Genomic DNA, 24,149 nt, shown 5'->3' with positions numbered 1-24,149 from the left:
AAGACTAGATATTAAAGAATTAATTTAACCTTGAGTTGGTAACATTATAATGAGTTTCAGGTCTTAATTAGATCTTATTCTTTGTGGATAACCCTGTATTTAAGGATCTTGTTTTTATATTTATCTATTTAGGTCCTGTTGCATTTGCGTACATTCTGGCAATGCACTACTGTAATTGCAGTCTGGAAAATATACCCAAGGTATACAGTGATACAAAATGTAAAGTATAAACAAGTTGTCTTCATCCAGTTTTTCATATAAAAACCTCGTGGAAGAATTTGAAGAATTGGTCTCGATATCCAAAATGGACACTTTTAAATTTAAGGACAAATATTTGATTCTTTAATTATGCGGGGTATGACCACCACAGGATATCGAAGAAAAATAAAATTTATCCATAAGATATGATCAGATTTATATAATACAACATTTTTTTATCCCAGGTGTTCGAGAATGTTGCCTCTCTGAAGCACAACGGAAGGAAGCTATTGAGAAAACTGGGATCTACGGATTCAGAACAAGAGGAGGTCGTAGGTAATAACTATTAAAGAGATTGTAAGTGTAATTTCAAGTGAGCATCTGCAATATTCGATTTACAACGGTACCCTTTCAACCTTTTATTGTTCATCGAGTACAGAGAGCTCCCTGAGATAATCTCTTGAAAACCGCTTAAATTCAGGTGTACGCTATGCACGGTGTGAACTCAACACAGTGTACCTTGAAATTATCGAAGATTTTACATTAAAGTCAGTTTTTATTTGGCTAAACTCAGTGTTGTCACTCGTTTTGGTTCGTTTTTAAAAACTTTTTATAAAACTTCCAAAACTCCAAAACTGTTTGCTTTTATTAAACTTAGCAATACTTTTTTCCAATAAAAAAGGAAAGAGGATCCAAGAACGAGCGTTAGAACACGTTAGTTTTCATTCGTTTTTTGCACATATTCTCTATCAAGGTCAAAAATTGGCATAACGGAATAAAAGCAAATGTTTAGAATAAATATTTTTAAACACATTTCCTCTTCCTATACGCGACGTCAAATTTTGAACTAAAAACGATCCAAGATCACTATATATTAAACACTCTAATTTGTATATTATTGTAAACTGATGATGTTAACCTTAGATTTGATCAAAACTGGATTCATTGTTTATAAACTCGAAGGTCAAAACACCAGATTGAAAAAAGCTGGAAATTTTAACGGACAGATTCTGCGTAATTTACATCTAATTGGCAGTTTGAGAAACTTAAAAAGGCATAATTTAGGTTTATATTTATAAATACCTAAATCTGAATTTAAGTTTATATTTATAAATACCTAAATCTGAATTTAAGTTTATATTTAGAAATACCTAAATCTGAATTTAAGTTTATATTTATAAATACCTAAATCTGAATTTAAGTTTATTTTTATAAATACATATACTAAATTTAAATCGGAATTAAGAATTAAAACTTTTCTTTTAAGTTCTAATTCTCTCTTGAACTAGATTTGACTCTACAGTGGAGATATTTTCTTATATCAGGACTATTTAAAGGGACTGTATACCAGGACTATTTAAAGGGACTGTATACCAGAACTATTTAAAGGGACTGTATATCAGGACTATTTAAAGGGACTGTATATCAGGACTATTTAAAGGGACTGTATACCAGGACTATTTAAAGGGACTGTATATCAGGACTATTTAAAGGGACTGTATATCAGGACTTTTTAAAGGGACTGTATACCAGGACTATTTAAAGGGACTGTATATCAGGACTATTTAAAGGGACTGTATATCAGGACTATTTAAAGAGACTGTATACCAGGACTATTTAAAGGGACTGTCAGGACTATTTAAAGGGACTGTATATCAGGACTATTCAAAGGGACTGTACCTGTAATTTCAAGTGACCCTCCATTCTTAAAACCTTTGTCTGATCAAATATGATTTTGATATTAATAATTTTGAAACTAATTATTTTCAATTGTGGTTTCTTTAGTAGAGTGACTTGCGCATTTCTTCTGCAGGAAAAAATGTAGAAATTATCTCACAGAAACAGTTTTCAAACTGGTAAAACGGCTTCAAGTGTATCATTGTGAATACAGAATAGGGTATTGCATGGAGGGGTACTTGAATTTATACTGAAAGCGCCTTTCAGATCGGCACGAAACTCTTAGACCAAGAATAAAAAATATATCGATGTTGTTTACTTTAAAAATTATTGATTTTATTATATGGTCTAGGGTCTGGTATTCAGACTAGGATCTATATATTTATTAATCTATGGTCTATGGTCTAGTATTCAGACTAGGATCTATATATTTATTAAACTATGGTCTAGGGTCTGGTATTCTGAATAGGATCTATATATTTATTAATCTATGGTCTAGGGTCTGGTATTCAGACTAGGATCTATATATTTATTAATCTATGGTCTAGGGTCTGGTATTCTGACTAGGATCTATATATTTATTAATCTATGGTCTAGGGTCTGGTATAATCTATATATTTATTAATCTATGGCCTAGGGTTTGTTATTCTGACTAGGATCTATATATTTATTAATCTATGGTCTAGGGTCTGGTATTCTGACTAGAATCTATATATTTATCAATCTATGGCCTAGGGTTTGTTATTCTGACTAGGATCTATATATTTCTTAATCTATGGTCTAGGGTCTGGTATTATGACTAAAATCTTTATATTTATTAATCTATGGTCTAGGGTCTGGTATTCTGACTAGAATCTATATATTTATTAATCTATGGTCTAGGGTCTGGTATTCTGACTAGAATCTATATATTTATTAGTCTAGGGTCTGGTATTCTGTCTAAAATCTTTATATTTATTAATCTATGGTCTAGGGTCTGGTATTCTGACTAGAATCTATATATTTATTGATCTATGGCCTAGGGTTTGTTATTCTGACTAGGATTTATATATTTCTTAATCTATGGTCTAGGGTCTAGTATTCTGACTAGGATCTATATATTTATTAATCTATGGTCTAGGGTCTGGTATTCTGACCAGGATCTATATTTTTATTAATCTATGGTCTAGGGTCTGGTATTCTGACCAGGATCTATATATTTATTAATCTATGGTCTAGGGTCTGGTATTCTGACTAGAATCTGCATCAATATTGTCATCATCTGTCTACCCTGCTTCTTTCCGCTAGCTCTCATTCTCTCTCAGCTGCTGGGTAAGTTATAATTGAGAACCAGAAAGCAGTAAAATAGGGAGACGAGTCAATTTCCTGGGCTTTAAAATTAGATTTTTTCTTCAATATTTTTTTTTAAATTCCACGGGTCACGTTGAGCACTTCAACTTAGTTAATAGAAAAACCTCTCTCTTTTTATCATACTGAACTAGTGTTTATCAACGTGATAAATTTCTTTTTTCATAAATTTTTTATTAAATAAAGTTGAAAAGATGAAGAAATATGATATTTTTCATTATAGTACCTGAAACGCCAAATTTTTTTTTGCTTGAGGTTAGAGAAAGAAGTTAATATTAGTTTCTTTAGAATAATCTAAAAGAAACCTAATTAGTATAGATACAACACTTTTACCGGTTCCCGTGTCAATTTAAGAAGTAAAAAACCATACAGGTTTACCCAAAAGTATGAGATTGTAAAAAACCATACAGGTTTATCCAAAAGTATGAGATTGTAAAAAACCATACAGGTTTATCCAAAAGTATGAGATTGTAAAGACGAATTGGGGCTGAGACTTTTGTCGTTGAAAGGATGTATATTCCCAAAGGTTTTTCCCAAGCCGCAACTTCCCAACTGTTCAATTTCCCAAGCGGCAACTTCCCAACTGTTCAATTTCCCAAGCGACAACTTCCCAAGACTATCCTAGCCGTAGCGGTCGGCCCCATTGCAGCCCGCTGTGCTTCAGAAGGCCTAATCTAACCTTTTGGAAGTTGCAGCTTGGGAAATTGCACATTTGGGAAGTTACCGCTTGGGAAATTGTCACTTTGGAAGTCGCTCATGGAAAAATGCTTTTGGAAAAATACCTGTAACACCGTTGAAATGGGTATGATTAACGATTACGAAAAGAAAGAAACGATTTAGCAGATACAAGGAATCATGAGGATTAGGAAACAGACAAAAGATTTCGTGTAGTCATCTCTGAAGTCTTATTCTTTGTGAAGTGTGGGTAACCCAAGAGTTTATTTTAAACTAAAAAAATCTTATTAAGATTAACTGCGGGATTCAATTGCTTATTTTGTATTGTTTTTCCGAGAAAACATTTCATCGAAAATCGATAATTTTCAAAATAACTGAATTTGACCAACATGTGACCACGTTTTCAGGGCAATAACAACTTTTTTTGTTTAACTCTACAATTGCAACTCTATTTTGCTTTATGTATGGAAGCTTAAAGGGAGTGTTCGTGAAAAATGAAAGGGGGTATAGGCTTAATGCGATAAAAAAGCGCTTTAGATCGCTAATAATCTTACTTCTATCTGTTGCGTCTATTAGGAGAAAATTGTTAAAAACGACTGACACCGAAGAACGCAGCACCCATACAAATTCAGAAAGATGCAACATTCAACTCGGATCGTAAACAAATCAATTTAATTCCAAACAAATCATTCAGATATTACAAACAACAGTCATCGATTATTTTTCGACGCATTTGTATATAGTTAATATTTCATAATATTTTTGATTTTGTTTTTTTAAATAATTTTGGCTGGCGCTGGATTTTCGAACATTCCTGGAAAATATGAAAATGTCGTCTTCATTATAGAAAATCCTCGAAACAGGAATAAATGTAACTCTCAGATCATGAAAAATACAAATTATTATGAAGTATCAACTATTTACGAATGCGTCGAAAAATAATCGATGACTACTATTTGTAATATCTGAATGATTTGTTTGGAATTAAATAGATTTTTTTACGATCCGAGTTGAATGAGTTGAATGTTGAATCTTTCTGAATTTGTATGGGCGCTGCGTTCTTCGGTATTAGTCGTTGATAACAATTTTCTCCTTATAGACGCAATAGATAGAAGTAAGATTAGCCGCGATCAAAAGCGCTTTTTTATCGCATTAAGCCTATACCCCCTTTCATTTTTCGCGAACACTCCCTTTAAATCAAATCTAGAGTTATCTAACACATATCTACATTTAATTAAAATAGTTAAATAATAAAACAATTTAAGAAATAATATTTTACTACAAGAATAATCTGCTCTTGACATACATCTATCCTCCATAGATTGTATACTTTCAAATGAATATTTTTTCTTTCTTTCAGTAAATTAGATTAAATATTACATTAAAAAGTTAAACATTATCTAAGTTAACATTAATTCTAGGAGTAGGAAGATTTCATGTGAATCTTGCATGGATATCTCTAATGAGAAAAAGTTAGATACAAATGTTGCCTATATACTGTAACTGTCAAATTGTCAGTATAGAAAACTAAAACTTTTTTCCAGAGTTAATTTGGGGCTCTGTGACAGGGAATATATGTTTCTCACAGAATATATCATTTTTATGCAAGGTTCTTGTAACATCTCACATTTAAGGGTTCAAATAAACAAATCGAAAGCAAAAAAATGCTTTTAACACTGATTGATTAGTCTGGTTTATTTCAAGAAACCATGACCGGTATCTAACCAGCTGTAGAGCTAGCTGTATAGTACACAGACTATACCAGGCGAAACGGGATAGTGCACCAAATGAACTATGGTCCCATCTTGGGGTAATTTCCATATTGAGTTCTTTAAAAAGTTTATACTTTTAATTGTAAGTCAGAAACTTTGATTGTTTTATTGTGATCTAGCTATTTTTCTAGATAAATCGGAATTTGGCGAGAATAATTTTGAACTTAAAAGGACAGACCCGCTATGTAAGGTAGTTGAACTGAGTATGCAGTGTTGTGGAAAAATTCTTTACGATTCATTTGAGGCATATAAAACTTTTTAAAGATCTGTAAATCCTGAGTTTGAGCGCAAAGTCGACGTTCAAAATCGTACTTTTGTTTATTGACAAATTTCTTTTGAGAAATATGTTCCTAAACATTTAATTAGTTTACTGTATAATTTTTACTTTATTTTTCGTCGTCGTTATTTAATAATTAAAAAACCCGATTCTGAAAAGGTACCCACCCAAATTCATGATTTTGAACGTCGACTATGCGCTAAAACTCAGTAATTTTACATCGTGGAAAATTTTTATGAGTCTCATATGAATCCTAAATGAATTTGTCCACAACACTGCATACTCAGTTTAACTACCTTACATAGCCGGTCTGTCCCTTTAAAGGGACTGTAAGCTAAATTTCAAGTGACCCTTTTATACAGAGATGGTAATGTCCAATTTACAATGTTATCCTTGAAACTTTGAAATCAAAAATGTGGATTTTATAATCGTCTTTCTGTGTTTGAAAGTGTATAATTCTGATCATTCCTGCAGTAGATGTGCGCAAGTCACTTTTGTGATGAAACCATGATTAAAAATATTCATTTTCTAACATTAATATCTAATTTATACTTGATCAGACAAATTACGAATACAGTCTTTTTAAAACCAATTAAAAACCAATGTTTAAGAACTAGCAAAATCCAGCTTAAATGCAATTATTTAAAATATGAATAAGATAACTGTAAAATTAACATGAAACATCTCAATTTCTTGTCTAAGAAATAAAGAATCTGTCTTGCAAACTTGTTCTGCAGGGTAAAATGTTTTTTCTGTGATATTAAAAAACATATTTTTAAAAATGTTTCAACAATTTCTGCCCAAAATCTTTCGCACTGCAACTAAAATGATAATGTTAAATATAGTTAATAGAATCTGTACAAATAGAATTTTTTTTGCCTTAATTCAAATTTTATATTTCAATTATTTCTGGCAATTTTTCTCTCAATCTATTGATAGATATTTCTCCAGAAAAATTATCAAATAAATTTCGTAACTTTAAAGTTACTCAATTTTTATCCAGCTGGAAACCTATATGATGAATTATTTCGATCCATTAAACATTAATCTTGTAAAAATATTAGACATTGGAAAAATGAACGTGTGCCCTATTCTAAAAAACATTTTCGACATAGAAAGTTTTTGTCTATCTTATTCTTACCCTGTCAAAATCACAGATAGGATTTTTTGCGTGGAGTATCGTTAATCTTGAACGCATGATCCCAATATCCAATGTGGGTTTTTTTGAGGTCAAATGCTGGATCCCTCATTCAAATCCCAGCAGGGTTTCGAGGAGGAAAACATGTAATCCGTAGGTTTGGAATATCACTGCATTGCTTAATCCCTAGATTAACAACACTAAAGTTCTAACTTCTTTAAAATCTCATATTTAAACCCTTTCTGCGTAATCCTGTAAAAAAGTTTCTGGTAAAAATGATTTTGTTGAATTGGAAACTTTGATTGAAACTCTATGTCAGACGTTTAGAAACTAAAATGGATATATTTTTATCTGTTAAGCTATCCTTGTTGTTGGATTTCGGATTTGAAACTTGTGGATTTTCACATTTCGAATTTGGCAGATTTTAATTAACGAAAATATATAAGAAAAGAATGTTTAAAAAAATATTAATATTCAATGCTCAAATTATTAGACTTAACTGGCATATTGTTTGTTTGGAAGCTTGGAAGAAAACTTTATTTTATTCATTTATCTAAAATTAGAATTTTAATAAAAAATGAATGTTTAGGTATTTTTGTACCACGCCTTGAGGATCTATCTGTACTGCTCTCAGGTAATTGTACCTTACTGTAATTGTACAGTATACTGTACATAAAATTCTTTATAATCCTGGTTCATCTTTTATAAATATGGAGTCCTATTACTGAAAAATGTTAAAGAGCTTTAAAAAATTAATTATTTTTCTGAAAGCATGAAATTGTTAATAGACTAAAAATCATTTTTCAGCACCACTTTTGCTATAATTCAAAATTTTATCGAAAAGATATAAACAATAATCATATAAAACGAAATACGTTTTAAACGATTTTTGAAAAAAGTCATAAACAAAAACTAATTTGTAATTGGGCGACTTTTTACCAATATCCAAATTCAAATTACGTAATCCGTCGAACTTCAATAGCTCAGGATTATGAAAAACAAAAGTTAGATCACTGATCTACGTTGCTGAACTACAGCTACTGTTGGTTCAAAATTGAACCCCCTTTTTAAAGTATAAGATTAGGAAGGATTTGAATCGGTAATTCAAATTTAAATCGGCGTTAATGCAGTTTAAATTCATTAAATTCGGTGGTAAAATTATTAACAACATAAACATTTTACAATATAGCCAAATTTAAACCCATTTTAACAGTTTGATAAATTTAGGCATTGAAGGGTTAATTGAGAGCGCTCCTCAGCTCTGCCTTCAACTCTATATATTTCAACAGGTGATCAGTTGTTTGCATAATAACCTGGACTGGCTGGACTATACTGGACTGGACTAGACTGGACTGGACTAAGCTCTGTTAAATTGTATGCGTATTTTCAAGTGAGCCCTTTATTAAAAGGAGGCATTTCCTATTCACAACGGTACCCTTTAAACCTTTGTTCGGACATCGATATGACAGATACCTCATTTCTATAAGCTAAAGATTGATTGCCGGGAGGTTACCGCGCACTCCGTAAAGTACACTCGCGAGGTTTCTTGGCACTTAATTTCCCGCTATAAAAATAAGAATATCTACGAAATTCATCATCAAACAAAGGTTTAAAGGGTATTGTTGTAAATCAGTTATGCCACTCTACAAATGGCCGGAGGGTTACTTGAAATTACGCTTACTGTCCCTTTAACTAATGGGATTTTAAAAGTTGAAATTAAGTTAAAAACTGACCAGAATAGATCATTTTAATTTAGATTCGGAGCTTTGGATTGCTTCAGATAGTTTCTGTAGTCGCATCATCATTCGCAATAGGTATGTCATAAGAAGGGGATAATTTATTTGGTGTACCGTCCCGTTTAGCAGTGTATCTTTGGTGTACCGTCCCGTTTAGCAGTGTATATTTGGTGTACCGTCCCGTTTAGCAGTGTATATTTGGTGTACCGTCCCGATTAGCAGTGTATATTTGGTGTACCGTCCCGTTTAGCAGTGTATATTTGGTGTACCGTCCCGTTTAGCAGTGTATATTTGGTGTACTGTCCCGTTTAGCAGTGTATCTAGTCTGTAATCTGTATGTGTTCTGTACTACTGACCCCAGCGGCCTATAATTAAGCCTTGGTCTTAATTGATCCGGAGTTTTTCGTTCTATCTGTTTATGTTTTTAGAGTGCATATAAAACATGATTTTACTTCTGTACAATAAACATGCTACATGCATAGGTGATATCACACAAATACGTGGATTACTCTCCTATTTGATTCATTTTTTGTTGTGTTGATGACTTTAACAAAAATTTGCATCTAATAATTTTTAAATCTGATTTTTATCGAATTTCTGCTCAAAACACGTACTTTACCAGCCCTGGGGATTAAATCAGCATATTAGTTAAATAGCTTGGCCCGTAGAATTTACAAAATATCTTTAAGCTTATGTCAATCCCGGGATTAAATCAGTATATTAGTTGAAAAGCCAAAATTTCCAAAATTTCCCAAATATCTTTTAGCTTATGTCAACCCCGGGGTACCCACATGGGTTCACTAAAAAATGTAGCCAATTTGATTCTGCCGTTTGACCAGCTATAGGGAATATATAAATAAATATATAAACATATATATGAGAGAAGAGCATTATTATATAGATGAAAACAATAACAAATTATTTATTATTTCATTGTTTTAAAATAAAATCATTAAAATAGTGACAATCATAGAAAGGAATTGAATCTTTGTCACAAACATAAGTTTTTGTATCCCTATATCCTTGCAACCCAATGTCGTAGACATTAGATATTTCAAACTTTGATTATTTAATGTAACAGGGTTCATAGTTTGAAATTTCTAATGTCTATGACATTGGGTTGCAGAGATATAGGGATTTGAAAATCAGAGTTTGTAACAAAGACTCAATTCCTTTTGGTCAAAATTGATTTGGATTCTAAAAATTATATTAATATTTTCCATCGCTTTAAATACTCTAAAACAGGTCTAATAGAAATAATTATTTTATAAATAAATATTATTGTTTATTTGAAAATAATATTTTTAGAATTTGTTCGGAGAAATCGGGATAAAAACGTATTGTTTAATTCCTATCATAAAATTTGAATCTGTAAAATTTATTGAAATATTAATATTTGGTTTGGTTTAGGAAAAACAGTTGTACAGTACGATGTTCTGTACAAGGAGGGTTCCACAGAGAGAGAAATTGGACTGCTCAGGTTTCACATTGTTTGTAGTTTTATTCCTATTGTAAAAGAGAATATAAAGTTACTTCAAAGCGTGATTTTTTCCTAGAAAAATTCATTTTAAATCTTTTTTAAACATTCTTTTTTTGTATTTTAAAAAGTTTCTTATTAAAACTGATCTTTAAAACATTTTGACAATAATTGGCCCATTAAGCATGATTTATATACAGTTATAATCAGAAAACTCTGAAATAGGAAGACGACTTAAAAGAAATACTTAAGTGTATATTTGACGTTGTTACAAAGCAATAGACACTTATTAAAGCCCTGATTCCCTGAATTGCGGAAAATAAATAATTTTTTCAAAATATCAAAAAGAATGAAAAAAATTTCCCCGTTATCTGAATAACAAAGAAAAAGATATCGTCTTTTTTCTATATGAAACGAAATATATTCTTCCTATTTCTTTTCAAGTCAATTCTGCATTAATCTGTTGCCACTTTTAGCAATTTGTGGAATGTTATGAATATTTCAGTAAAGGGTTGATAAAATGATAAAAACAATTTTTTCAATCTTTTTAAAGCTTCTTCCTACGTAAAATCTCTGCTGTATTTTATATTCATTGAAGGAAAGTACGAAAAGAGAATTTATTTAATGCATGAATACGTCGCAATATTTACGGACAGCAGAGCTTCAGACATATTTTCTTATTAGAGGAATTTTTGAAAATCCAAGACACAAATTTGATCAAATTTATTATCAAAATTTTTGATAATTCCTGTACTCTGCAAATCAAATATTTTTCGTTTTGCTAAATTCTAGTGCTTCTAAGTTTCTCCAATGACCAAAAATTTGAGTTTGTTTAGAGGAGAATCGATTCGAAAAGCATTGAGCGTTTGACCGGTGAATGACGTTTTTTTTAAATACTGCATACGTTTTACCTATAAACGACAACAACTTAAAAAAATAAAAAAAGTGTTGGTAATGATAATAAAAAACAGCACCCTAGAGAGTAATCTATCCTTGAAAAATGTTGAGAATTGAGACACCCTGTAGAGTAATCTATCGTTGAGAAATGTTGAGTTGAATGGATCTGTTTAAACTTTACACTTGCTGTTTACCATGCTTATTGCACTATGTAAAGTCTTAACTTGAGATCCGGTTTAGTTTGTTTATTTTTTATCAGGAGGATCCGGTTTAGTTTGTTTATTATTTATCAGGAAGATCCGGTTTAATTTGTTTGTTGTTCATCAGGAAGATCCGGTTTAATTTGTTTATTATTTATCAGGAAGATCCGGTTTAATTTGTTTATTATTTATCAGGAAGATCCGGTTTAATTTGTTTATTATTTATCAGGAAGATCCGATTTGATTTGTTTATTATTTATCAGGAAGATCCAATTTAATTTGTTTATCGTTTATCGGGAAGATCGGTTTGGTTTGTTTATTATTAATCAGGAAGATCGAGTTTAATTTGTTTATTATTTATCAGGAAGATCCGGTTTAATTTGTTTGTTGTTCATCAGGAACATCTGGTTTAATTTGTTTATTATTTATCAGGAACATCTGGTTTAATTTGTTTATTATTTATCAGGCAGATCGGGTTTAATTTGTTTATTATTTATCAGGAAGATCCGGTTTAATTTGTTTGTTGTTCATCAGGAAGATCCGGTTTAATTTGTTGACTATTTATCAGGAACATCTGGTTTAATTTGTTTATTATTTATCAGGCAGATCGGGTTTAATTTGTTGACTATTTATCAGGAAGATCCGGTATTCAGTTCTGGTGTTCCCGACCTACCTCTCCAGTCTTGTATTTAGGGATTCATTACATTTACAGTTTTGAAATTAAATAAGAAAAAATCGAAATATCGATAGAATTTAAAGCACTCATTTGGCAGTTTTTCGATACTCGTCTCCCGTTTTTTATATTTTAAATTAGATTATCTACAAAGCAAATTAAATGATAAAACCCAATCTATATTTAAATTTTGCTTGTCTGTCTGTTTGTTTGTTTGTTTGTCTGTCAGTTTGTATCCAATAAACGTCAAAACGGCTGAACCGATCGGGCCCAAATTTTTTGTGGGACATCACGTGACCCCAGGGAAGGTTTATGAATTATCAAAATTTCAAATATTTGTCTCCATCAAAATACGATCTTCATTTAATTTTTGAAAATTTTGAAAATCCACGAAATTTTTTGTGAAAATCTGCGAATTATTTTTGTTTTGTTTTACGATGTACACAAAGAGAACATGTTCACAATTAATTTAGAAGATGGGCGCGAAGCGCCCTCTAAGGCTAGTAAAACTAAAACAGAGTCTCTTAAATATTCTTAATACTTTAATAGTGACTCATAAAACTATGATATAATCTACTAAAAAATTCTAAAATATTTTTATCAAGGCATATTACATTTTTTTAAGGAATTGTTGAAAACAAATGCTTTCATTTTGATACGCATGGCCTATGGAGACAAATTTTTCGTTGCATATTCCAGAAAATTTGAAATATTGAATTAACAAAAAATATCATTTAATGAATAAAAATCAGATCTGGAGTTCTGGTTCTGATGTTCTCTTATATTCCTTATGCAGGAACAAAAGAAATATTTTTTTATACAGTGTGGTAGGCGATTATATCAATACAATGAAGACGACTTTCGAATTCAATTATTCAATTCATAAATTAAGCTGTTAAACAGCATGGATACACAAAAACATAGAAGTCAAAAGAATTTATCAATTGAAAAAATCTTCTCTTCGATTACATATAAACTTGTAATTCGAAAAAAGCTTGTTAACAGTCAAAACTGAATTAAAAAAGTCGTCTTCATTGTAGTGATATAATCGCCTACCAACGTATATTGTTTAAAGAAATAAATATTGTCATTTTTAAAATTAACTGATTACTCGCCTCAAACTTTCATTTTCTAATCCTCATATCTTTAAATATTGATGTTGTAAACCTTTGATAATTGAAATAACAAAAGTTTATATATTTATATAAGGATTAAAAAGTTAGATTTTTGAGACAAAAAGCTTTGAAGTTTTTTTTGAGAAAATACAGGTAATTTAAATAGGGTTATCCATAACGAATCAGATTTGAATGACAACCTAAAACTAAATTTTTTATATTTGGCAAAAAAAACAAGTTTGCGGTTGTAGGGAACCTAGATAATGTAAAGAAAAATAAATTCTGTTGACTCTAAGTGTCAAATTTTCATCTGACAAAATTTGTTGGTTGGAGCACTGGAGCCGAATTCAACCTAGCAGCATCATTTTTCAAAGATTGTAGAATTAAACTTAGTATTCATCAATATTTGAAAACTTGCGCGCTATTAAACTTGTTGAATTTGGTTCTGCTCCGCCCTCCGGTGCTCCAACAAAAGAAATGAGTTTTTGCTCAAACTCAAAATTTCTAATACATAAATCTCTGCAACCGGATTGATATTTTAAACTTTGAATATTTAATTCAACATAATTCATAGTTTGAATTATCAAAGGTCTATACAGCACTGGGTTGAAAAGATATAGGAATTGGAAAATCAGAATTGTTTTTTGCAAAGACTTAATTCCTTTTGCTAGCTAACAATTTGACTTTTCTGGGTAACCTGTAATAAAATGTTTCTTTTTTAAAGGAATTCTGACTATTTTTGGGAACATGATCATCATCGCTGTAGGTAAGAAAACTTGGGTTTACTTTATTTTTAAAAACGCAAAAACATTTTAAAACATTTAAAAAAATTTTTACTGAATGCAGGCTGCATTTAAAAGTATTCGAATTTAAACTTTTAAACATCCTGAGTCCGAGTTTGATGAATTTGAGCCGCGTCTCAAATCCTCCAAAACTGGTTTCAAATGACCGCCGGTTTAAAAATTAAAACATTGAATACGATTCTAAGTGGAACCAACCATATTTCTGCCGCGGCTTAAATTTAAGCCGTAGATCAAAATCTTTAAATTCGGCCTCTGCATGTACATTGAGAGTTTTTGTTTTAATATTTTTACTTTTTTAACCATAATCTATAGTTTTGTTAATTATGTAAATTCTTATTTAAGCAAGAGATTTTACAACGTTTTTACAATCAATCGAAAGTTTTCTGATTATCAAGATAAAAAAATTCCAAAGTTCTTAAATGTCAGAGAAAATTACAAGAGTTTTTTTTGACGGAAATTGAATTCTTCGGAATAAACTTTAACTGAAATTATTCAAAAATGAAAATGGTTTGCTATTGCCTGATTCAAGTTTCTACTCAAGAAAAAAAATCAAATAAAAAATAATAATAGTAAGAATAATCGCTTTTATCTAATTTAATTATGCAATAGTTGCAATTCAAATTTTTGGTCTTATTTTTTTTCAGAATAAAAAACTTGACTTGTAGATCAGTTAACTTAAACATTTTATGAAACATATTTGCAGATATCTCCAATTTCACAATCTTCATACTTTTCATGCTTGTCATACTTTTCATGCTTGTCATACTTTTCATGCTTTTCATACTTTTCATGCCTTTCATACTTTTCATGCTTTTCATACTTTTCATGCTTTTTATACTTTTCATGCATTGTCATATTTTTCTTGCTTCTCTTTTATATTTCATACTTTTCATGCTTTTCATACTTTTCATGCATTGTCATGCTTTTCATGCTTTTCATACTTTTCATGCTTTTCATAATTTTCATGCTTGTCATACTTTTCATGTTTTTCATACTTTTCTTGCTTTTCATACTTTTCATGCTTTTCATACTTTTCATGCTTTTCATACTTTTCATGCATTGTCATATTTTTCATACTTCTCTTTTATATTTCATACTTTTCATACTGTTCATGCTTTTCATGCTTCTCTTACTCATGTTCAGTCAGATTTTATTGCAGTGAATTAATTTATCTAAATTTTTAGTTGCTGGGATCCTAAAATTTCAAATAATTGACGTGTTTATCCTCATGTCAACAAACGTCTGCATCATGTCGATCGGACCTCTCAAATCCTCAGGACGTCAGAGCAGGTAAAATAAGGAGACGTGAATGACCACCTAAAACTTTGAAAGGTTTGAATTATAAATTATAATATCCTTTCAATTAACAACAAGTTTATAGTTGTATGGAACCGAGAATATAAAGTTTAAAGTTGTATGGAACCGAGAATATAAAGTTTATAGTTGTATGGAACCGAGAATATAAAGTTTATAGTTGTATGGAACCGAGAATATAAAGTTTATACTTGTATGGAACCGAGAATATAAAGTTTATAGTTGTATGGAACCGAGAATATAAGTAAAAGCCTAAACAAATTCCGTATGATCGTCTTTAGAGTCTTGTCAAGGGTAGAGATGTAGAGATTTCTACTAAACATGAACATTAAGAAACTAAAGCTATCTCATGACAAGATGGGTGTGTAATACGGAACAAATAAAGGTCGTGCAATATTATTTTTTGAGACATACTTTATTATCGTTAGCCATCAAATATAATCAATCACACATGCCACTCTCAAGGGGACTGTAAGCGTAATTTCAATTGATTCTTCATGCAAAGAGGGCAACGCCCGATTTACAACGGTACTCTTCAAACCTTTGACTGTTGGTAAAGAGAAATCTTTGTTTAAATATGTTGAAAACCATTTGAATTCCTCTAAAATGCGGTGTTTACTCTGTGTACTGTCTGGTGTGTACTCTGTGTACAGTCTGGTGTGTACTCTGTGTACAGTCTGGTGTGCACTCTGTGTACAGTCTGGTGTGTACTCTGTGTACAGTCTGGTGTGTACTCTGTGTACAGTCTGGTGTGTACTCTGTGTACAGTCTGGTGTGTACTCTGTGTACAGTCTGACCCAAACACAACTGATACGCTACTTGTGTATCTGGAAATAACCGAATTTTTCACATTAAAAACGGTGAACACAATTTGAAGGAAAATATTTGTTTTCTGCCAATTCTAGAAAGTAAATATTAATATTTTTTGAAACTTTAAACAATTTGAAAACAGTGTTTAATCAACTGCCACATCAAAAAACGTTTTTATAGATTAATAAGAATAAGTCCGACAATAATTGAAGGTTTTACCGTTGTGAATCAGACATTGTCATCTTTGCATAGAGTGTCACTTGAAATTACGCTTACAGTCCCTTATACATGGAGGCTGACTTGTCAATTATGTCTACAGTCTCTTTAAATTGTTATTATTATTAGGTTCAACTATTTGTTCTTCTCGTCAATGGTGATCTATATAATGATGGGGGCTCAGCTGATCTATCTTCTCATCCTGGTCAATACAGATCCATTCCAGGTTAGTAGTAATGTGCATTAAAGGGAGTGTCTGGCTAGACATGGTAGTTGAGCTGAGAATGCTGTATAGATGCACAAAATCGATCCTCCTGGCGCAATTACCTCCAGGCAGGTTGCGTCAGGCGTGCCGCAACCTGCCTTCTGAAATTCTGAAAACAGTATTGAAAAATCATAGGATTGTATGATTTTTGATGACTGAGAAAAAATTTAAAATCATGAGACATCAAAAATCAAGTTTTTTCATTCTCTTTGATAGTTTTTACCCAAAAATTATAGCTTCTAGAGAAAATAAGCTTTTCAGAGGGGGGGGGGGTGATTCTTCGATACAAAATACCCCCCTGAATAATTACTTTACTATTTTCAGGACGCTGATTGGATAAACCTCTATCTAACTCACTGTGGGGATACTTCTAAGGTAACCACTTTTACTTTTCATATTCAAATTTTAATTTTGATGCTTTAATGTTCGTGCATTTCATAGATTTCATATTTAATCTAATTTGCTCAGAGTTTTAAATATTTTTAAGTTGAAAGATATTTAAATTACTATCCTAATAAGGGCTATGGATTTAAGGGCATATAAATAAGAGGATTGCTGGCAAATCGGGAAAAAAACACCCTAAACTCAAAAAGATGGGGGGGGGGGCAGTTGCATAATAACCCCCTTTCCCATAATGTGCTTTTTCTATTTTTTTTTGCATATTTATCATATTTTCGGAGAACAAATTTTATTCTTAGTCCCGGCCCCATCCCCTTCTTGTTTATAAAATCTGGTGTAAAAACACGAGCCCTTTCATAACTCCTCCCTCTTGAAAATACCAAAATGAATAGTTCATTTGAAAAGGTTATAAACTTATAAATAAAATCAATCTTCTCTTGTTTACGAAGTCAATGACATCCACAGGAAATTGAATTACAAAGTTGTATTCTTATCCGGAAACCTTTAATTGTAACCTTTATAAAAACTATATTGTCTAAGATTACAATTTATGTAACAAATCCATTACACAATTAAGCGCTTACCTCAACATTCATTATCTATAACATTTAGATAAATGTAGATATATAAATAAACTTAAACCTATTGTATTGGTTTATTGGACATAAATGTTTCTAAAAATCAATAGAATAATCAGGTACTTTTCAGAAAGGTTATATGATTGTTAAGAAACAAAAATACTGAAGTAACTAAGAAAATTTGAAAATAATGGTAGTCCTAGTAAAAATGATGATATTCATGAAGAAAATGGTGTTGACCCTAGTAAAAATGATGATATTTATGATAAAGATTGTATTAGACCTTGTACAAACGATGATATTTATGTTGTAAATGATGTTAGCTCTGACTCAGAGCCGGCGATTTAAAAAATGTAAGAAAATACGTTACAGGTCTAAGCTGGCGTTGAGCCTTACTTACGGCTTGAGATTTCGGATTTAAGTTGCATCTAATTTTCCACAGAGTTCTATTCCTAAAACCGGTTTAATATTGTATTTTACGGATTTTCATGGTTTGAATTTGAATTTGAATACACCATTCAGGGTTTTGATGAGAACAAGACTCAACATTGAGCCACTATAACCAGCAAATTAAGATCGGTTTTTATTTTCATTGGGCCTCTGATGAAAATAATGATGTTTCTGATGAAAATGATGTTAAACCTTGTAAAAATTATTATATTTCTGACGAAAATAATGTTAGTCCTGGTAAAAATTATGATATTTATGATAAAATGGCGTGAACCCCTGTGAAAATGATGATGTTATATAAGATGAAAATAATGTTTGACCTTGTAAAAATGATGATATTTATGATGAAAATTATGTTAGTTCTGGTAAAAGTGATGATATTTCTTAAGAAGATGGTGTTAGTTATGTGGAAAAGTATAATATTTATGATGAAAATGATGTTAGACCTTGTTTAAAAGATGATAATAATAATGAAAATAATTTTAGTCATGGTAAAATTATGAAAATAATTTATTTAGTTTAACGTTGTCTGCTGCGTTGTTCTCACCTCCGGGGTTCTTAATCTACTCCTCATGTGCAACTCACAGTGGGGTCGTCTTGACAGTGGACGGGGGAATGGGGGGTTTAATTCAAAAAAAGAGTAAGAAGAAAGATCAGAACGTAAGAGAATGAAGGATATAAAGAATGTTTTGAGAGGAACGAGAATGAAGGATATAAAGAATGTTTTGAGAGGAACGAAGGCATATTTGTAGATTTTTTCCAACACCAGTTTTTTTGGGAGTTTTACCTGGAATCCGATCCTTCTAGACAGAATAGTTTTAATCAACCATATAAATTGGTGGGGGGTCGGGGAGCAATAGGTATGGTATGATTGGGGGTAAGGGGTTGCGAGCGTTATGTATGAAGGAGAGGGGGGAGGGGAGGGCTGATGAAGCTTAAGCAGTTTATGTTGCAGGGTAAAGTTTTAAAGCAGTTAATGAAGTGGAAAGTTTTCTTCGGATCTTTATACTGGGAATTTGGAACCCCCTCCCCCCAGGGAAACTCGTCTTGTTTCGTTCAATGCCTTATTTTACAATATTTTTGTTAAATAAATTATGAAAATAAATAAGCAACTGCAGACTTATATTGTATTTTTTATAACGGGAAAAGTGAGTTTGGTTGAACAATTTAAGTGGGTTGACACTTTTAGAAACAGCTTAGTTTCAGGCAAAGGCGAGTTTCCAAGCAAGGTATATATAAAACTCTTGTTATCAATCTCTCTACACTCTACGGAATTATTAAATTATTATATTATAACAACCTGAAAACTAAGAATGATTATTCTCAAAATACCATTGTATATTAGAAAAAAATAATATATGTTTCAAGCACATACTAATAAATTAGTATTATTTTCACATAATTTTAAACAGTATCCGTTGTTCGTTTCTAATTAATTTACCACTTGCTTTTGTTCTTTGATCAATTTAAAATTAACGGATTTTTTTCGTTAATTTGCCAAAATTTGCCATTTGTTAACAGAACATTGCCCAAAAGAATTTTGTGTGATTTTTAAATCCTCGATATTTTTGTTATCTCAATATTTTTACAAGATTTGTATTTCAGCTACCTGGATGACGAGGATATACTGGATATTGTGAATACAATTGGGAACAGATACAATTCTGATGTAAGTTTTAGTTTATATAACTTCTTTAAAGAGACACATTACAAATATTAGGTTTTATATCGTAAAGGAATTATTGACGAACTCTAAAGGGAACTTCCATTTTAAGAGTTTCAATCCCGATTCACATCGGCACTCTTTACCAGGGACGTATTTTAGCAGTGATAAATATACCGGCCGGCCATACTCATGAAATCTTATAATTTGAAAATTTTATTCCCTAGGACACGTATGATCAAGCGGACACAAATGTGAGCTATATTCTTTTGTTGATGTGAAGACGGAAAAGACAAAAAATCACACTTCAAAGTTATTTGAAAATTTCGTGAATTTTCTAAATAATTTCCGTTGTATCTTGTCTTTTTCAAGTTACTGGAGACCAAATTTCAAGTGACCTTCATTAAATATCAATATCATCTTCTTTTTGAAAATTTATTATTATGTTCTTGTTGAAGTGACTTAAGCATTTCTGCCGCAGAAACAATGAAGAAATTATCATTTTTAAAGCTTGAATTACAACGGTATCTTATTGGTCAGATAAATATTTAGAGGATAGTTGTGAATCGTACCTTCTACTTTGTAATTCAAGGGTCCTTTCAAATGACGCCTGCAGTCTCTTTAAATAAAAAACAATGAACACATTAAAACTAGAAAAACATGAAAATAAATTCTTGTCCAGGCCCAGGACAAGTTTGACAATGCCTACGCAGATGGGGACGTTAGCAAGATGAACCTCCTTCTCACCTTCGACAAGTACAGGAATATCGACGTAGAGAAGGTATTCAAGGAATATATATCAGGAATATCGTCGTAAAGAAGGTATTCAAGGAATATATACCAGGAATATCGACGTAGAGAAGGTATTCAAGGAATATATACCAGGAATATCGACGTAGAGAAGGTATTCAAGGAATATATACCAGGAATATCGACGTAGAGAAGGTATTCAAGGAATATATATCAGGAATATCGACACAGAGAAGGTATTCAAGGAATATATACCAGGAATATCGACGTAGAGAAGGTATTCAAGGAATACATATCAGGAATATCGACGTAGAAAAGGTATTTAAGGAATCTATATCAGGAATATCGACTTAGAGAAGGTATTCAAGGAATATATACCAGGAATATCGACGTAGAGAAGGTATTCAAGGAATATATACCAGGAATATCGACGTAGAGAAGGTATCCAAGGAATAACTACGAGGAATATCGACGTAGAGAAGGTATCCAAGGAATCTATACCAGGAATATCGACGTAGAGAAGGTATTTAAGGAATATATACCAGGAATATCGACATAGAAAAGATATTCAATGAATAAATACCACGAATATCGAAATGAAGAAGATATGCAAAGAATATATACTAGGAATATCGACGTAGAGAAGGTATTCAAGTAATATGTACCAGGAATATCGACGTAGAGAAGGTATCCAAGGAATATATAGTGGGAATATCGACGTAGAGAAGGTATTCAAGGAATGTATACTAGGAATATCGACGTAAAGAAGAAATTCAAGGAATAAAAACCAGGAATATCGACGTAAAGAAAGTATTCAGGGAATAAATATCAGGAATATCGACGTAGAGAAGATATTCAAGGAATATATATCAGGAATATCAACGTAGAGAAGGTATTCAAGGAATATATATCAGGAATATCGACGTAGAGAAGGTATTCAAGGAATAAATACCAGGAATAGCATTGGGTCTCTTATAACAAGGTGCATCTAAAAACAGTAGATAGATAGATAGATGTCTAATTAAAATTTTTTTTTTCAAATATTCTGGGCAAAGGAATTGAGTTTTTGCCAAAAACTCAAATTTTCAAATTGTTATATCTTTGCAACCTTATAATGTAAACCTTTTATATTTCATCTTATATTTTTTGATTTAACAGAATTCATAGTTTGAAATATCTAAGGTCTACAACGTTGGCCTGCAAAGATATGGGATTAGTAAATCAGAGTTTGTGACAAAAAGTCAATTCCTTCAATTCCAATTGGACAGAAAAAACATGTACCACGATTTGTATGGATTATAGTACAGGCACAGGGTTACCCATAACGTATACGACTTTAATTAATACCTGCAACTCTTAAAATAAAACTATCCCTTTAAAGCCCTTTTCAAATAAATTGGAAAATAAAGAAACAGGTTTGCAGTTCCAGAGAATTGAGAATATAAAAAAACAGACAATATGAAACCGTACAGTCTGAAGTCTCATCCTGTGTTGGTAATCTTGAACCTATCTATATTTATAATTTTATATCTTAGGGTCATTAAAGATACATTTTGCTGATATTTGCTGATTTTAAAATTTTAAATGTTGTATTATTAATAAAGTGACATGAAAATTAAATATTTTCTTCAGCGACCATAACACTAAAGTTAAAATATTTTTCATAAATCCTTGCAAGGAATTCAAAATATGTTATACTTATGATCTATAAAATATATTTGCAAATTTGTATGAATTGTTGGAACTTTTTAAAGCTCCAACGCACTAATTCTAATTCTTTTGTCCACTTTTTAAGGGATGGTTTTTTGTTACTCGTTAGAAATTGCTGTATTTCTTATCTGACATAATTCTTATTTTTATTCAGTTTGATGTTGACCGAAAAACTAAGAATTCCAATGAGGATTCCAATAAAGAAACGAGCATCGAAAATATTATTTCTAAAAGGTAAGATTTCAAACTATTAAACTAAAAGCAAAGGTCAGAATCAATGATTATGAAGAAGTGCTTGAACTAGGAAAGTTGAGTTGAACTACTTCTCTACTATAGAAATAGTTGAACCAATCTTAAATAGCTCAACAACTTTCACTGTTCATAAAATGCGATATTGAAGTATCCTAATAAATTGCTTGCATTTTATAAATCTCATAAAATTTGCCTAGACAAAATTTGGACATTTTTCAGAAACCCTATTCTTCACCTTTTTCATTTAAGGATATCAAACCCCTTGGGGCTTAAAGTATTCGATTTCAGAAGGTAATATTTTTTGGGGAATATCTATATAGTGGAAATATTAAATTTGACTTAATTTTATTGCTTAAACGGTTTATGATTATTTCTAACTAAGCAACAACAAAAATGTGAACGGCCATTACAAAAATTTAGGATCTAAAAATAAGTAATAATTCAGATTTGAAAAAGTGTATAATTTTAGGAAGGCCTTGGTTGCTAAGAGAAATCAGTTGAAAACCATGTGGGTAAGTGAACATATTTTTTACCCCCCCCCCCCTCCCGAAACTGATAACTGAGCTCAAATTCTAATTTTATGAATTTTTAGATCAAATTGTAGATGAAATTTGAAAAATCAACGGTTCACACCGTCACGTCACGTTACAAAAATTTAAATTTGAAAAAATAAAGTCTTTAGCCTTTAGGGGACCGTTGTAATCTCAAAATAAGCTTCATTTCTACAACATGCACAATTCTTTGCAACAGAGACAAAGAATGTAATTAACAGAATTCAAACATTTCTAAGATGAAAAGGGACTGTTAACTCTCTAATCATTGTTTAAATAAATTGAGTTTTTTTCCACAAACTAAAATTTATCTAATCCTTATATCTTTGCAACCTGATGATGCAAATCTTTAATTACATTTTTTAATCTATCACATTTCATAGTTTGACATATAAAGCTAAGGTCATCGACATTAGGTTTCAAAGATATAAAGATTAGAAAATTAGAGTTATCATGTCAAAGATTCAATTCTATTGATTACTTTACAGAACCGGATATCTGAAGATGAATTAACGAAGCCGGATAAAGAAAAAAATGAAGTCCTTACCAACATCATCGAAGAGATGAAAGAAATAAAAGAAACGGAGGAAAGAGAAAAATTGGACTGGGGGAGAAAGAACAAAAATGACAAAAAAAAGAATATAGAAAAAGAAGAAAATGACGAAGATATGAAAGCAAGAAAAAACTAGTTTCCACAAATTAATTCTCAAAGTGAGAAAAAAATCAAGAAATTTAAAAGTTGAATTTTCACAAGTTTTGTGTGTATGTCTTACTCTTCCAATACGAAAATAAATTTAGAACTGCAAAGATGTAAATACAGCAGCATCTTTTAACTTTTGTAAGCACTTTACATGTTAACATGTCCAATTGTATATTTATAAAAAAATATTGTTGAGAAAATATATAGATATTCAACTAAAATAATCTAGAATGAAAACATGAGGTTTTGGTAGAATAATATTTTATGTAAAAATGGAAAGATAATGTGATACTTTGTCAAATATAACGTTTTGTAATAAAATTGTAAACATTATTGAAAAAAATAGTAAACTATAAATGTTTGTATGTAAATTGTAAAATTAAATTTATCTTATTAAGAAAGATTATCTATTTAGAGTTTACACAACAATGTGTATGAAAGACAAGAAAAGTAAATTAAGTGTATAAGATGTATACCCTCAAAAGGTGAGTTTTTAAAGGGCACAC

General features: G+C 31.0%; 1 protein-coding gene across 5 annotated transcripts; it reads left to right on the top strand.

Moving 5' to 3' along the window:
- Positions 1-110: 110 nt before the first annotated feature.
- On the top strand, positions 111-23,945 carry LOC111710751 (uncharacterized). Of its 5 annotated transcripts, none has more exons than XM_023484872.1 (21): positions 111-200; positions 444-534; positions 3,094-3,186; positions 7,674-7,718; positions 8,312-8,373; positions 8,841-8,898; positions 10,231-10,300; positions 12,031-12,083; positions 12,816-12,863; positions 13,907-13,948; positions 15,170-15,275; positions 16,455-16,551; positions 16,915-16,965; positions 18,536-18,618; positions 19,620-19,686; positions 19,908-19,934; positions 20,363-20,461; positions 22,295-22,374; positions 22,612-22,683; positions 22,862-22,904; positions 23,432-23,945. In XM_023484872.1, exons 1-21 carry the CDS (start codon positions 162-164, stop codon positions 23,630-23,632), a joined length of 1,527 nt encoding a protein of 508 aa, XP_023340640.1. In that variant the 5' UTR covers positions 111-161; the 3' UTR covers positions 23,633-23,945. The 5 variants fall into 5 exon arrangements, with proteins under 5 accessions (XP_023340640.1, XP_023340639.1, XP_023340643.1 ...); XM_023484871.1 differs by having other exon boundaries at positions 12,031-12,087; positions 12,820-12,863; XM_023484875.1 differs by having other exon boundaries at positions 12,031-12,087; positions 12,820-12,863; positions 22,642-22,683; positions 23,432-23,943.
- The last annotated feature ends 204 nt before the right edge of the window (positions 23,946-24,149 follow it).

The sequence above is a fragment of the Eurytemora carolleeae genome, unplaced genomic scaffold, assembly GCF_000591075.1.
Source record: "Eurytemora carolleeae unplaced genomic scaffold, Eaff_2.0 scaffold1076, whole genome shotgun sequence".
In the NCBI taxonomy this organism is placed as follows: Eukaryota; Metazoa; Arthropoda; class Copepoda; order Calanoida; family Temoridae; genus Eurytemora; species Eurytemora carolleeae.
Note: the sequence above shows the minus strand (reverse complement) of the source record. Positions and strands in the feature narration are given on the sequence as shown.